The 15,089-nt window shown below is 42.5% G+C and overlaps 2 protein-coding genes across 2 annotated transcripts; one reads left to right on the top strand and one right to left on the bottom strand.

The window, feature by feature from the left end:
• Positions 1 to 341: 341 nt before the first annotated feature.
• Positions 342 to 5,791, bottom strand: LOC113019537 (interferon-induced protein with tetratricopeptide repeats 5-like). Its single transcript, XM_026163290.1, has 10 exons — positions 5,593 to 5,791; positions 5,197 to 5,373; positions 3,985 to 4,174; positions 3,712 to 3,903; positions 3,327 to 3,554; positions 2,488 to 2,629; positions 2,282 to 2,408; positions 2,053 to 2,194; positions 1,345 to 1,392; positions 342 to 692 (listed from the first exon to the last, which is right to left on the bottom strand). Exons 1-10 carry the CDS (start codon positions 5,595 to 5,597, stop codon positions 480 to 482), a joined length of 1,464 nt encoding a protein of 487 aa, XP_026019075.1. The 5' UTR covers positions 5,598 to 5,791; the 3' UTR covers positions 342 to 479.
• Positions 5,792 to 5,913: 122 nt separating this feature from the next.
• LOC113019536 (interferon-induced protein with tetratricopeptide repeats 5-like) lies at positions 5,914 to 14,739 on the top strand. Its single transcript, XM_026163289.1, has 10 exons — positions 5,914 to 6,132; positions 7,752 to 7,928; positions 8,564 to 8,753; positions 8,827 to 9,018; positions 9,194 to 9,421; positions 11,854 to 11,995; positions 12,065 to 12,191; positions 12,273 to 12,417; positions 13,813 to 13,860; positions 14,280 to 14,739. Exons 1-10 carry the CDS (start codon positions 6,128 to 6,130, stop codon positions 14,490 to 14,492), a joined length of 1,467 nt encoding a protein of 488 aa, XP_026019074.1. The 5' UTR covers positions 5,914 to 6,127; the 3' UTR covers positions 14,493 to 14,739.
• Positions 14,740 to 15,089: the final 350 nt, after the last annotated feature.

Raw genomic sequence — 15,089 nt, 5'->3', positions numbered from 1 at the left:
GTAAAAGATGAAAATATTATTTAAAATAGAAAATGACTCTCATGACCCTGAAATCTCTTTTTTTATGATGACATCACATCCCACAGCTGCTTGTGATGCTAGCACTGACCTGCTGTTACAAGTATATAACAAACATTACAGACATGTAAAAACACAGAAAATATGTGAACCTGAAAAGTGATCTGAGATTTTATGTGTTAATCTACAATCTTTGACCCGCTTACTCAAATTTGAACCCTGCTAGCTTCATTTTTATTAAAATCAACAGAAATGGTTTTCTTTGTAACAGTTTAAATTAATATGTAAAAGTGTATCTGAGCAGAGACCTGGACATAAACTTCTTCATGGTTTATAATTTAATACCTAACAGAAAGGTATGAAGGGCCCATTTGTTAAGGTTGTGCAGTTCTGAAAGCACATGGATCAAGTCCACATTCAGCGGGCTGAAGTATGATGTAACAGCGGTGCATTGATCCTGATTAATCAGAGGATGATCCCTGCAGCTCCAGGCGCAGCTCGCACAGAGCAGACAGGTACTCTTCATTGTCCTTGTCACAGTTCAGAGCTTTCTCATAAAAATCAGCAGCTTCCTTCCTGTTGCCCTCAGCTCTGGCCACCTGACCCAGCAGAGCGAGAGCTTCGCCATCACCCGGATTCCTTGACAGACGTCTCTCAGCGATCTTCTTGAGTTTCTGCAGGAAAGATGGAGGAACAAAGACAGATGAATTTCTGTGGATTTAGAGAAACTGACTTTTATTTTCAGTGACTTTCTCAGACCAGGATTAAAAAAATATTTAATGTCTAACTGAAGACATATGAGTACAGCAGCTCCCAGCCTTAAACCACAGAACAGGACTGATTCATGCTGGTTGGCAGGTGAGAGAAAGGACAGCTGTGGAAACAATCCAGACTCCACTCCCTCAGTACTGTGTTGAGACGATGTGTGGAAACAGGTACACTGAGTGTGCTTTATCAGATTACAGCCAGGGTCTGTATGAAGGTGCAGGAGAGCCAGTCCCTGTTCAGCAGGTGGGAGGTTTCTCAAAATACTCGCAAACACCTTGTTTGTGTTAGTGAATTTTGGCCCTACACAGAGATAAAGGAGTAATCCTTTGATGGACAAATCAAATATCACATACAAAGTTTTCTGCAAAGGAAGGAGTCTAAAATCATCTTCCACCACCTGGAAGCTGAAAGCTTCCACCTGACAGATTAGCCTCCCTCTGACTTCACATCCTGCTAATGAAAATGGTCCAGAGGTGCAGCAGACAGGAGACTTGGTCTCAGTAAATTTTGACCATAAGCCACTGATTAGACTTTAATCACATAACCTTTAGCGCTCACCTTAGCACAGAGTTTCTTCTCATATTTCTTCAGTGGTATCAGGAGACCCTGCAGACAGGACACAGGAGGCAGATTAATAACACAGATATAACTGATTGGTCATTAATAACATTCAAGTGTGAGTGTGTATGTTCTGATTGTTTACTGCCATGTGGCCCTCTGGATTTGGGCTCATTTAGCCTGAATTCCTATTTTAGAGCAGGGGTGTCAAACTCATTTTACATGGTGGGCCAGATGCAGCCCACTTTAATCGTAAGTGGGCCGGATCAGTGAAACATATTTAACTGTTTCCTACATGATGAAAGAAAGGGACCTGTGACAAAGAGGCAAATCTGTAATAGGATCATTTCATTGTTTAGTACCTAATTGCTTTGTGTGAATGGCCATAAGGGAGGTTTTTATCAGCAGTAAAAACTGTAACACTGAAAACACAGTTAAAAGTCCAGAATTTCTGCTTGTGCTTGTTTGTGGTGATCGGCAGATCAAACAAGTTAAGAATTATAAATGGCGTCAAGCGCACATTCAGGCCTGTGAAACTCTTTTAGGCAACGTCCACACTGGCCTGGATAGATTTGAAATGGCGTTTTCTTCTGAAAACGCTCTGCGTCCACACTATCGTTTTCAGTCGTTTTCACAGGGTTGCGCGTCCACAATGAAATGGCCAAAAACACTTATGTTCCTGTACTGTACAAGCACCTCTTAACCAACCTTGGTGTAGTGAACGATGGCTTGAGCTTCATTTCTTTTGTGATGGTAATGAAAGTCACCAAAGCGCTGATGGATAGCTTGAGAAAGGCTTTCATCACACTCTGGTAACTTCACCAAGCACTGCTGGAAAATCTCCTCTGCCCTGAGAAACAAAGAGATGATCGTGATGATGACAAACATGCGCCGAGCAAAAAGACAGGAGTCACTGCTGCTTTCCACAGAGGAGTACCTTCTGAAATTCCTTTCCTCTGCATACAGCAGTGCCAGGTCAGCCCACGCAAGATGAAAGGACGGCTTTATCTTAACAGCCATTTCAAATTCACGAATACAACAGCGCCTCCAGCACCGCACCTCTCCTGTGGAGCCAGAAATCATGGTTTATCTCTGAGTTTGGGGATAACTGGACCTTTAGACATGCAGTATGTTTGAGCGTACTTTGGTTGCTGAAGGGCTTGTGGCTCTGCTCAGCAATCTTCTTCCTCTTGTAGCACAGCGCCAGCTGGTGGTGGATGAAAGATGACTGGGTGGTCCTCTTCAACGCTCGCTCCAACATATCAATAGACTCGTCCAGTTGATGCTGAAACAACATTTAATGGTCATTTTCACAAAAATTAGTAAAAAAAACTAAAGAAGAATGCCTCAATCCTGGAAGAAGCACCTCAACAATTACTGAATCTCCCGGAGGAACCCAGCCGAGGGTTTAATAAAGTTTCATCTAATCTAATCTAATCTAATCTGATCTGATCTAATCTAATCTAACAATTTAGTGGAAACATTAACTTCCTCTATCTTCACTGAAGGAAGGAACTCAGAACCACTAAATTAAGCATAACAAACTTTAGTAATCTGTCTTTTCAGTCTCAAGCCTGATTCAGGTCACTGGTCAGAATAAAATAATAAAGATTTTACTATTTCTGAATCAGGAGAATTCAGGAAGGTGAAAGTAGAGATAAAAGGACAGAAACAGATCAGAATTAGAGAATGGGAAACCCAGCCCAACCAGCATGGCTCATTTAAGAAAAGGCCAAGTTAGTCTTTAACAACGATCACAGATAATCTAAAATCTCCGTGGAAGCTAAAATGTACAGAGCTGCACATCTTTGACAGCCTTCTTTGGAGCTGATGTAGGGTCAGGGTGCATGCTTTACCATCTTTAAATAAAAGATCTTCATGGACCTGTGCACTGACTCTTATATTACATGACCCTGGAAGAATCACATTATCTGTGGTTGCATGAGTAGTAAGCATTTACAATATCCTACATTCAGACTTACATGATTACGAAAGTATTTTCCTACGTAGCGGCTGACATGAGGGTTATCAGGATCAGTTTTCAGTGCTTTCTTCAGCAGACCCTCAGCCTCTTTGTATTTCTTATAGGCTCCAAGCTTCACGGCCAGCATGGACTGCAGAACAGCATCATCGGGGTTGAGCTCCAGGGCAAAGTGAAGCTGTTTGATGGATGGAGGCTCCTCAGTTTCCTGTAAATTTTCTAAAACCCACTGCAGATGAGAAACTGGTTAGTCTACTGTGAACTGCTGAGAACCACACCCCAATGAATTGCTGGGGGTTTTTTTTAGAAACTGATAAATTGGCTGTTTTTTAGAACAATATAAACATAATAAATTTATTAACTGATATCAAACTTATAAAACTGACCTCTTCTGTGCGAAAGAGGGCGATGGCGTAGCCAGCATTCCACTCAATGTCATCAGTCTGTATCTCAAGTGCTTTACGAAAACTGTCAACGGCTTGTAAGTAGTAAGATTTTGACAACTTGAGGTAGGTCCAGGCTTGTTCTCCGTAGACCTCTGGAAGGAGACTTGCTGATGAACCAGTGGGATACTTCACCTGCAGAGGGAGAAGGTTCAGCTGCAGTCAGAGGTTCAGAAGCATGTGATCTATAACATTTGATCTGATTGGTGTACATACCAGTATGTCCTCGACTTTCTTACAGTAGCTTTGTGACTGTGCAAAGTCTCCAGCATGATATTTCAGCCAGGCCATGTCTCCATACGTCACAATGAGCCGCCTCTCACTCTCATCCCCATGACGCTCCCTGATGGTCTCCTCTGATTGGTTTAAAAGTGACAGCGCTTCCTCTCGTTGATTCTGAAGATACCTGAGGACCATCAACACATGCTTATAATTAAATCATGTTTTTCTGGAATCATACTTCAGATGTCTACACCTGGCCTGGTCTTCAATAACAGCCCTGCAGCAGGTCTTTATTTGTTGACATTTAGCTAAGGTTCTAGACCCCATGGGTGTTAAGATAAATACTCTACCTGCATTTCCACCAAAATAATCATGCAAACAAGTTTTAGGAGGCAGATTTATATTAAGATCGTACCCACATACAGGATAGGTGGGTACTGTCAGGAAATTCAGCCACAACAACTGACTGATACAATCCATACTGTTTGAGATCAGTTCATATCATGGATCACCACTTCTACTGTCTCCTGGAGTGCTGACTATCTGTCAGAGAGGTCTCAGTTTGTCTGTTGTGGTGATTAGTATAGATATAGATATATATTAGATATAGATACTGGGGCACCAGAGGGGGCAGTCCTATCACCATTTCTGTTTACCTTGTGCTCCTCAGACGTCCAGTGTAACAGTTAAACATGCTACCTGCAGAAGTTCCCTGATGACACTACAGGGGTTGGGTGTATTATGGAGTACAGGGAGCTTGTGAGGAACTTTGTAAAGCGGTCCAAAATAAATCTCCTCTCTTTGAATGTCAGCAAGACAAAACAGATTGTGGTTGACCTCCAGAGGAAAAAAAACTGTGACTAGGTTCATCCACACGATCATCAGTGCCAGAGATGGAGCAGGATCAACAAACTAATCCTTACGGATCCTTACGGATTGGAAATATCATTGGTTAGAATCTGGAGGTGTTTGACACATGGAGGGTCACAGGTCACTGAACAAACTGCTCTCCATCATGGACAACCACTCTATCTATCTATCTATCTATCTATCTATCTATCTACCTACCTACCTACCTACCTACCCACCCACCTACCCACCGACAAGATCAGCCTGTTGCTATGTTGCTGGCAGTTGCATCTCGCCAGTAGTTAAATTAGTTAAATTACCCAAAAGTAATTTTTCCCACTGCTGTGGAAACTGTACCTGACATAAGCCAAGAAGCTGTATGATCGAGCCACTGCCCCGCGCTGGCCGAGCTGCAGTTTTATGTGGTCCTGTAGTCGAGTGCTGAGGTTCTTCAGGTCCACGTCCTTCTTCAGATCCCAGGTGAAGTGACACTGCAGCTGCTGGAGCCTCCTGAGCAGAGCGCTGCTACCTTCACTTTAAGAGGATCACAAAGAAAAACAAACTAAGTTACCTTTGCATGTCAGAGACTGCACTTTGTTTGTTTTTACTTTAATCTGTACTTCAGCTCTTACTGGAGTATTTTTAACACTAGTACTTCTACCACCTCGCCTAGTAGTAGTAGTGACAATATGTGTAGTATTTGGGGTAGTTTTCGAAAGTCGGAAATCAGCTGTGAAGCTAATGCGAACTCACGTCATGTTACAGGAAACAGTCCTCCTCTTCCTCAGAGTACACACCGATGAAGATGAAGAAACGATTATGCGCCGACTGATCGGTCACTGAGTGGTCGTTCAGTGAGAAACGCTGACCTCAGATCAATCATTTACAGATCAATGGCTGATCAGTGATCTTTGGAGACGCTCTCAGCTGAGATGCAGAAACGAAACCTAACGTCCCCTCGTGGTGCCTTCAAGTACCTCTCATATAAAACAGAAAGCCCAGCCTTCTCGTCGGAAAGCTTTCCTCCTTTCTTAAATATGCGCCTTCCGTCTCCTAACATAGTTTCTATTTATGGCCATTAAGTTCTCGAGAGGACAGGAGAGGAGAGGATGAGCGATCTGAGCCGTCAGGCTTTTACCTGTTTTCAGCGAGGCCCTGAAGGCACCACGAGAAGTGTGTGTGGTTTGTGTGACAAAGGTGAGAGCTTCACAGATCGGTCCACGAACTCTTCGTGTTCAGTCAACACTTTGCTGTGTCTAAAGAGGAGGAGGTCTCTGTTTGCTCCAACATGAGGTCAGTTTGCCAAACCTCTGATCAATAATCGATCATTTATCACAAAGTGAACCACCTGGTGGACTTTAAATGCAGCAGTAGTTTAGCTTACCTGGCGCTCAGGTGCACGCTGAGAGATACAAAGTAACACAGTCTGTCCACCTGTGCATGTAACAGGGGACTGATATCAGAGGAAGAGGAGAAAGTGGACATTAACAAATTATAAACCTTGTATGTGAAAATAATAACTGGTGCTGCAGTAATCAATTATTTTATTAGTCAAATATTCTATCAGTTATTTAATTGATAAATCAAATAAGAAATACTTTTGTCTTATTAATGAGTAATAATAAATATTTAAACGAGAAAAACAAAAATATGTTTTTATAATGAGCTGCTCGTTGGTTTCATATTCTTGAAATGTTAATGTTTGATTAACGGATACTGGATATGACATCACTGTTTTTACAGCCACAATAATATGGTCTGTTATCTCACACACACACACACACACACACACACACACACACACACACACACACACACACACACACACACAGAGAGAGAGAGAGAGAGAGAGAGAGAGAGACATTCACATTATATGTGTTTAAAGATAATGTTCTGATCATTATTGAGCATATTTAACTATCCAGTAAATTCACACATGAATCAGAATTTTATTATTGTTCAAAAGTACAATGACGAGTTAGAGACGCCCATCGTTATCTTCTCAAACTCAGACATGAGTAAAAAGGTTGATGATGGATCATCTTGAGGTGACTCCCTTGTTACTTGTCACAGGTTGCACTTTAACCTCAGGACTCTGACCCTTCAGTTCTTGTGCAGTCAACCTTTTATTTGTTGTTTCATGATCATGCATAGAGTCTTTGTACAGTGACTGAACAGTGTCAAGCAAACAGTCTCAGGTCCTGGAGAGCAATGCATGGCACTGCACTGAGGAGTGCACAGAGTGCTGCACACTTAGTGCTGCTTGGAATGCACTTCATTCATTCTACTACCAGCCTAAACCTCCCAAAATCCACACACTTAAGCCCTGTTTGCTCACAACTACCTAGCATGTACACACAAGTCCATGTTCCTGTTTACCTTCTTCAGTGCTCACCTCTTCAACAATATTAATTCCAGACCATGAACACTGGTAACTGGAAAAACACAAGCAACTGATGCCACTAACAATAACTAGACATCTTAACACTGGAATGTGCTCAAATGAGTTAAACGAGAACAAATTGTGTGGTCTCATATCCAAAAATATTTTACAGAACAATATCAAAAATATTCCACAAGTACAAACCTGTGTATCACAACAATAGCTGTCCCCTAACACAAACTCTGTGTTTGTGTCTCACTCCACATCTAAGGTTTCTTCTTGTTCCTCAGTGTGAGATTCAAACCACAGGTCTGCTTCACATCACTGATTTCACTGATTGGTTGATCACACAAACTGAATTTTCTCAATGAGAGGAGCTGGGAGGTCTGGGTGAGCTGACATGTGCTGGTCGTACAAACAGGATCCTCAGGCGTGTCAGAGCACTGAGTGAGCCTCGGTTCAGCCAGTCCTGGTTTGATGCTCTCCCTCTGATGCTCCTCACAGCGTTTTCTTTGTGACTCTCTTACAGTGAAGGTAGCAGCGCTCTGCTCAGCAGGCTGCAGCAGTTGCAGTGTCACTTCACCTGGGATCTGGACCTGGACGTGGACCTGGAAACCCTGAGCACTCGACTACAGATCGACATAGATTTTCATCAGCGTCAGCATGAGGGAGAGAGTTGCACCTACAGCCTCTTGGCTTATTTCAGGTACAGTTTCTGTAGCTGTCTGATGAAGGAAAAGCTAAAGTGGATTTATTCTGCTCATTCAAATCTCAACGCTTTTATTTCTGGGACTCTGCTAGAAAAAGAGAAGAACTAACATTAGCCAGAAGAAAGACAGTTTTTCTCACTGAAGTCCGTCTGACCAAAGAGAAATTTGACCGTCAAAGGAAACAGCAGGATCTATATTTGAATGATAGAGAGATAGTTTTGTTTTCAGGATCAGATCCAACCCTGAGCTGTGTTTCTTCTGCTAATGTTACCTACCAGCATAGCAAAGCTACAGCTAGAAGAAAAATGTCCGCTTGCTTTAAGTTTACCTCATTATTTCAACCTTAATACAAACATGTAATATGAAGAGAAACATTATTGGAGTATTGGACTGAAGTTTCTGATTCTTTAAGAATCTTGATATAAATCTGTTTCCTGAAGCTTGTTTTGACTCTTGTTTTTCTGGTGGAAATGCAGTAATTATCTAACCCTGGAGTCATGAACCTCAGATAAAAACCTAAATGAATCATTAACAAGTGTTAGTCTCAAGTAAGTTTCTTGTCAGGTGTTGTAAATGCCTCGTAGTTAAACACCAGTTGTAGAACAGCTGTTGATGACCTGTTGGTCCTCAGGTATCTTCAGGATCAACGAGAGGAAGCGCTGTCACTTTTAAACCAATCAGAGAAGACCATCAGGGAGAGATACGGTGATGAGAGTGAGAAGCGGCTGATTGTGACATATGGAGACATGGCCTGGCTGAAATATCACGATGGAGACTTTGCACAGTCACAAAGCTACTGTCAGAGAGTCGAGGACATACTGGTATGTAAACCAATCAGATCAAACATGATGATCACTGCTGTTGAACCTCTGACGCTTCCTTCTCCCTCTGCAGGTGAAGTATCCCACTGGTTCATCAGGAAGTTTCCTTCCAGAGGTCTACGGGGAACAAGCCTGGACCTATTTCAAGGTGTCGAGGTCTTCTCTCTCAAAAGCCATCGACTGTTTTCATAAAGCACTTGAGGTACAGCCTCATGACACCGAGTGGAACGCCGGCTACGCCATCGCCCTCTTTTGCAGAGAACAGGTCAGTTTTATGATAAGAATGAAGAGTATTTGGATAGACAGCACCAAATGATAAACTTAAGGCTCCTTCAGTGGCATCGGTTGCTTCAGCGTCAGTATGATTTTTAGAAGTTTCAATGACTGATTTTTTTATTCAAGTGAAATAAACTGTAGACTAACCAGATTCTCATCTGCAGTGGTTTGCAGAAAATAAACAGGACGGGGAGGAATCCAAAGCCACCAAACAGCTTCGCTTTGCATTGGAGATCAACCCAAATAACGCTGCTCTGCAGTGCATGCTGGCCGTGAAGCTGGTGGCCTATAAGAAATATGAAGAGGCTGATGATCTGGTGAAGAAAGCACGAGAAAATGATCCTGATAACCCTCATGTCATTCGCCACTCAGGAAATTACTTACTCAATCAGGTAAGTCTGCAACTTTGGTCTTATTAATTCTTACTTCTGCTCACTGGGTCTTGGGCCCAGTAAGGGCCTCAATAACTGCCTTATTGAGGCCCTTATTATTTACTGCCTCAATAACCTCACGCCCGGTGATGGACAAATTGTTCCCTTCGTCCCCAGACTCTGTTTCCTGTACTGAAGGTGTGTCAGTTGGATTAAGGAGCTCCTTTAAGTATTACTTCCACCACCCAACAATATCCTCAGTCGAAGCCAGCAGTGCTCTACTACACTATACACAGTGCAGGTAGAGCACTGCTTTCCATTTTGAGTAGTCTGACGGGCAGAGTGGGACTCAATTAAAAAAATTAATCTAACTAATTAGAGGTTTTGTGCTTAATTAATCTTGATTAATCACATTTAATCACACAAGAAAATTTGCCCCAAATTTAAAGGGTTTTAGTGAGCTGGGGTCTATCACACCAGGCAAGACCCCAGGTGCAGGCTGTGTAAAGATGCTCCAGAGACAATCCAGCACATAACAACAGGGTGTCTGTGAAGGTTCTCAGTCATCCAGGTCATCGTAGTCAAAGGAGCTTGCAAAGAAAAGCGTCTGGACTTCTTTAAGTTGCTTGAAGACGTTTCACCTCTCATCCGAGAAGCTTCTTCAGTTCTAAGGTCAAATGGTGGAGAGTCCCAGATATAAACCTAGTGGGAGTGACCCCCCACAGAGGGACAAAAGGACCCCCTGATGATCCTCTAATCGCCTGAGCCAAGGTGTGAAACTGGGTGTGGGTCCCAATCAGCCAGAGTTTCGGGTGAGTTCATTGTGAAACCTGGCCCCACCTTATCATGCGATTTCCTGAGGTCAGATGGCCCAGGATGTGAGTGGGCATTAAGGCTTCTGGGAAGGGATCTCAAAACTGGATTATAGATGGCAGAGAGTTGGTGTCGTAAACCACCGCCTCTGTTCAAAGATGGTCGCTCACAGTGGACATAGATGGCTTCTTTCACTCCTCTTTCAAATCATCTGTCCTCTCTGTCCAAAATGTGAACATTGGCATCCTCGAAAGAGTGTCCTTTATCCTTAAGATGCAGATGGATTGCTGAGTCTTGTCCTGTGGAGGTGGCTCTTCTGTGTTGTGCCATGCGCTTGTGAAGTGGCTGTTTGGTCTCTCCAATGTAGAGGTCTGGGCATTCCTCGCTGCACTGTACAGCATACACCACATTGTTAAGTCTGTGTTTTGGCGTTTTATCTTTCGGGTGAACCAGTTTTTGTCTGAGCGTGTTGCTGGGTCTGAAATGCACCGGGATGTCATGCTTGGAGAAAACCCTCCTGAGTTTTTCTGATACACCGACTACATAGGGGATGACAATGTTGTTGCGTCTGTCCTTCTTATCCTCCCTCGCTGGTGTCTGGTCTTCTTTTCTGTGCCTCTTTGCTGAACAGCAGGGTGCAAGATGCTAGCAGGCAAGGCATACATGGAACGCCATAACCAAGTGGCCGGCATAGTGTACAGGAACATCTGTGCTGAATATGCCCTTGAAGTCCTGATATCAAATGGGAGACATCCCTTAGGGTGGTGGAGAATGACCGAGCTAAGATCCTGTGGGACTTCCAGATACAGACGGACAAAATGGTGGTGGCTAACCAACCGGACATAGTGGTGGTAGACAAACATGAGAAGACGGCCGTAGTGATCGATGTAGCGGTTCCGAATGACAGCAATATCAGGAAGAAGGAACACGAGAAGCTGGAGAAATACCAAGGGCTCAGAGAAGAGCTCGAGAGGATGTGGAGGGTGAAGGTAACGGTGGTCCCCGTGGTAATCGGAGCACTAGGTGCGGTGACTCCCAAGCTAGGCGAGTGGCTCCAGCAGATCCCGGGAACAACATCGGAGATCTCTGTCCAGAAGAGCGCAGTCCTGGGAACAGCTAAGATACTGCGCAGGACCCTCAAGCTCCCAGGCCTCTGGTAGAGGACCCGAGCTGCATTTTGCACCATCTGTAAACCTCTAAAACGTTTCTTTGGTAGCCCAGAAAGGAGAGCGTTACAATAATCGATACGTGAAGACACAAATGCATGGAGACGGACCTCTGCAGTGTTGCTTGATAAATGTTGTCTGAATTTGGGTATGTTCCTTAAATGATAAAAGGCAGTCTTTGTTGTCTCTTTTACATGGGACTCGAAGGAGAGCACCATGTCGAACCACACGCCCAAGTTTTTAACCTTGACATAGTCATCAATTTTCAAGATGAAATTTTGGGACAAGTATGGCTTTGGAACAAAGATTCTAAAGGACAAGATGGAGTTATTGGACTGTAGCAAGTTTAACAAGTTCATTTATACCAGTGACATCACATCACCCCACCAACAAACACCTCAGTGACTTCAAGCGTAGGCTTAGCCTCTCTCCTTATATATTTGTATTTGACTGGTGTTTTTAAATCTGTTCCAGAATCGACTGGATGAGGCTATTGTTGTGTTTAAGCGAGGCCTGAGAAGGCGCGATCAATTACCTTCCTTCAACTACCAGCTGGCTCTGTGCTACAAGCAGAAGAAAATTGCTGAACAGCGCCGCGGGCCCTTCAGCAACACAGGTACACAGAAATATACAACATGTTATCCTTTAATCAACACAACTCAAATCATCCTTTAATGCTCCACAGAAGAGGAGGGTAAGTGGAGGCGTTGCTGTATTAGTCACCTTGAAGAAGCTGTGGAGATGAAACCATCCTTTGTCCGGGCGTTGGCTGAACTGGCACTGTTGTACGCAGAGGAAGGGGATTTGAGCAGGTGCTTGTCTAAACAAAGCTGCACGATTTCCTCCTTTATTTCCTCTGGGTGTAAATTCCTAAACATCTCGTTGTTTCTCAGGGCTGAGGAGACTTTCAAGCACTGCTTGGAGAAGTTACCAGAGCTGAAGGAGAAAAGGGTTTGTCTGATTATTCATCAGTACTACGGTGACTTTCATCATTATCACACAAAAAATGAGGCTCAAGCCATCGCTCACTATAAAGAGGTAAGTTTCTAGGTGCCAGACATGTCAGCTGCATGTACAGTGTTAGACATGCAGCTGCCTCTTAATATTCCACGGTTCAACTATGGATGGACGGATCTAAAATACAGTATTGGTATCAGTGCGATGCTGATGCTGACCTAAATTACTGGGCCGGATATTGGGTAGAAATTAAAAATGTAGCCCGATCCATCAAATATCACAAAAGCACCTCACAAAACTTGTGACATGGTGTTACCCAGGTGGTCCCCTTATCATGTTGGAGCAGTTTGCGTTACGTGATAGAGTGACTGTTGTGTACAAGACCTGTCGGCGGTCTGGAGTCACTTCACACTGAAAGCATTTGGAGCCTCGTTACGTGCTGACAAACCAGAATTTCATCTCCAAGCAAGCTATCCCAGAAAAATAAAGCAAGAGTCTAAGTTCATCTCTGAATGTTTGTAAAGCATTCCCACGTTAAGCTTAACAACCGATATATGAAGCTGGGACATCTGTCATTGCTAAGTCTGACCGTACAATGGATAGACTCGAGTTTTACTTTGAAAAGAACTGTGTTGCAGGCTAAACAGTTCTGTGGTTCGAAAGAAAAACAACAACAACAAAACAATGAAAACACTTTTTTCATACGTGTTAAGTTTTGTATAGAAATTGCACAAAATTCAATCTCAGGTAAATGTGACAGAAACAGCTCACACTGACATCCATCTTGATAGAAGATCAGTGTCATGAAGCCGTGTTTGCATTGATTTGCACTGCTTTCCACTCTGGATGTCTATGTATGTTCAGTTTTAAGTACAAAAGGGTCCATTCTACAACCTGTTTTATTTTTTTAAGTTGTTCAATTATTTTGTGCTGATATTGCGCTTCTTTTTTTTTCAGAACCAAAGAGTTGTTGAAATCTACATAAAATTGCATTTAAATTACTTTTCAATATTACTTTAAATACTTTAAAGTTCTGCTAAAAGTTTAAGTAAAAAGATCAGTATTGCTGAACTGAAGTATTTTGGGTGCAGTTTTTTTTGCATCCAAGTACAATATAATAGCTTTAGTGTTTTGGCTTTTTAAACATGAGTATGAACTTATACAAAATGCAGCAAATATGAAAAAAAAACAAACAATTTTATTGATTTTAAAATAGACAATATCGGATTCATATCGGTTTCAGCAGATTTTCAAATTTATATCGGTATCAGACTTAAAACAAGAGGTATCGTGCCATCATCATCTCTAGTTTCAACCCAAGAAGAACAATGAAAGAAGAAAAACTAACAGGCCTTGTTTGGAGGGTGGAGGTGTCGGGGCAGTAATGTGAAACATGTTACCGCTCACATCCACCACATGACCTTAGTATGGATGGATTTATCTTCACCATAGTCTTCTGCTGTTTTCTCTCTGCAGGGGCTGCTGATACCACTGAAAAAATATGAGTGGAGACAGTGTGCTAAGGTGAGCACTAGAGACATAACAAAGGTTACGTGTTATATAAACTCAGTGTTGTTCCTAACTCGTGCGGTGTGAGCAAAACCTCATATCAAAGCTCGCTTGATTTAAATGATTTGTTCAATACCACCTACTTGTGCTCCTGAGGACTGTTTTCAACTTCATTTTTGAAAACTACTGGTGACTGTCAGCTGTTCTGTCTGTCACTAGGTCATGTGAGGAGATGTGGCATCAGTCCCACTTTGGATGGTGCACCTGTCATTTCTAAAAAATGTTGTAAAATTGTAAAACATTGGTTTTTTTTTAATTAAAGCATAATGACTGTAATGTTTTCTCCCACTGAAAACGCTACACCCAGATGAACAGAATCTACTTCTTTGGAACATAAATTAATCTTTCATTGTTCCTCTATTTTTTTCCCGCAGAAACTGAAGCAGATCGCTGACAGACGTCTGGCAAAGAATCGGGGTGATGGTGAAGCTCTCGCTCTGCTGGGTCAGGTGGCCAGAGCTGAGGGCGACAGGAAGAGAGCTGCTGAGTTTTATGAGAAAGCTCTGAACTGTGACAAGGACAATGAAGAGTACCTGTCTGCTCTGTGCGAGCTGCGCCTGGAGCTGCAGGGATCATCCTCTGATTAATCAGGATCACTGCAAAAACTGGCTATAACTAACTTACAATCTTACAAGGAGCCAAAAAGTATTTGTGATCTTGTTTTGAGAGAGAGACACTCAGAGAGAGCAGGATGCAATTAATCTTTTACAACATGTATTTTATCTCTTAGCTTTTAAATCCTAAAATGAGTTATTTAATTGCATATTAGGTTAATCGATATCACCAAGGCACTGAGATGATGCACTTGTGAATGCTTGTCGGTCCCTCTGTGTAGCACCGTGCCTCTCGCCTTATGGCAGCTGTGATAAACCCTGAACTGGAAAAGCAGAGGATGGAGGGACATTAGTACACATTTAAATTAGTATTTCTTTCTCCTTTTGCAGTTTCATGTGATCGTGTGTGGTGTAAATGCTTTGTCTTGGTCCTTTAATAAAATTCTTGCTCAGTTGCTCTTGTTTTAAGATATTTTCCATTTTGAGACATTTTGAGTTTACTTGACATAATTTCTGATGATTTCTCACTTCAATAAATGCAAGACTTTGGAAGTAATGATGTAGAAATACTTAGTGTAACAGTGTTTATGCATATTAAACAGTAACATGAGTACTTCCATACTCTCTCAC

This window comes from Astatotilapia calliptera, chromosome 3 (genome assembly GCF_900246225.1).
Source record: "Astatotilapia calliptera chromosome 3, fAstCal1.2, whole genome shotgun sequence".
Taxonomy (NCBI): Eukaryota; Metazoa; Chordata; class Actinopteri; order Cichliformes; family Cichlidae; genus Astatotilapia; species Astatotilapia calliptera.
This window is presented reverse-complemented; position numbering and strand designations above follow the sequence as displayed.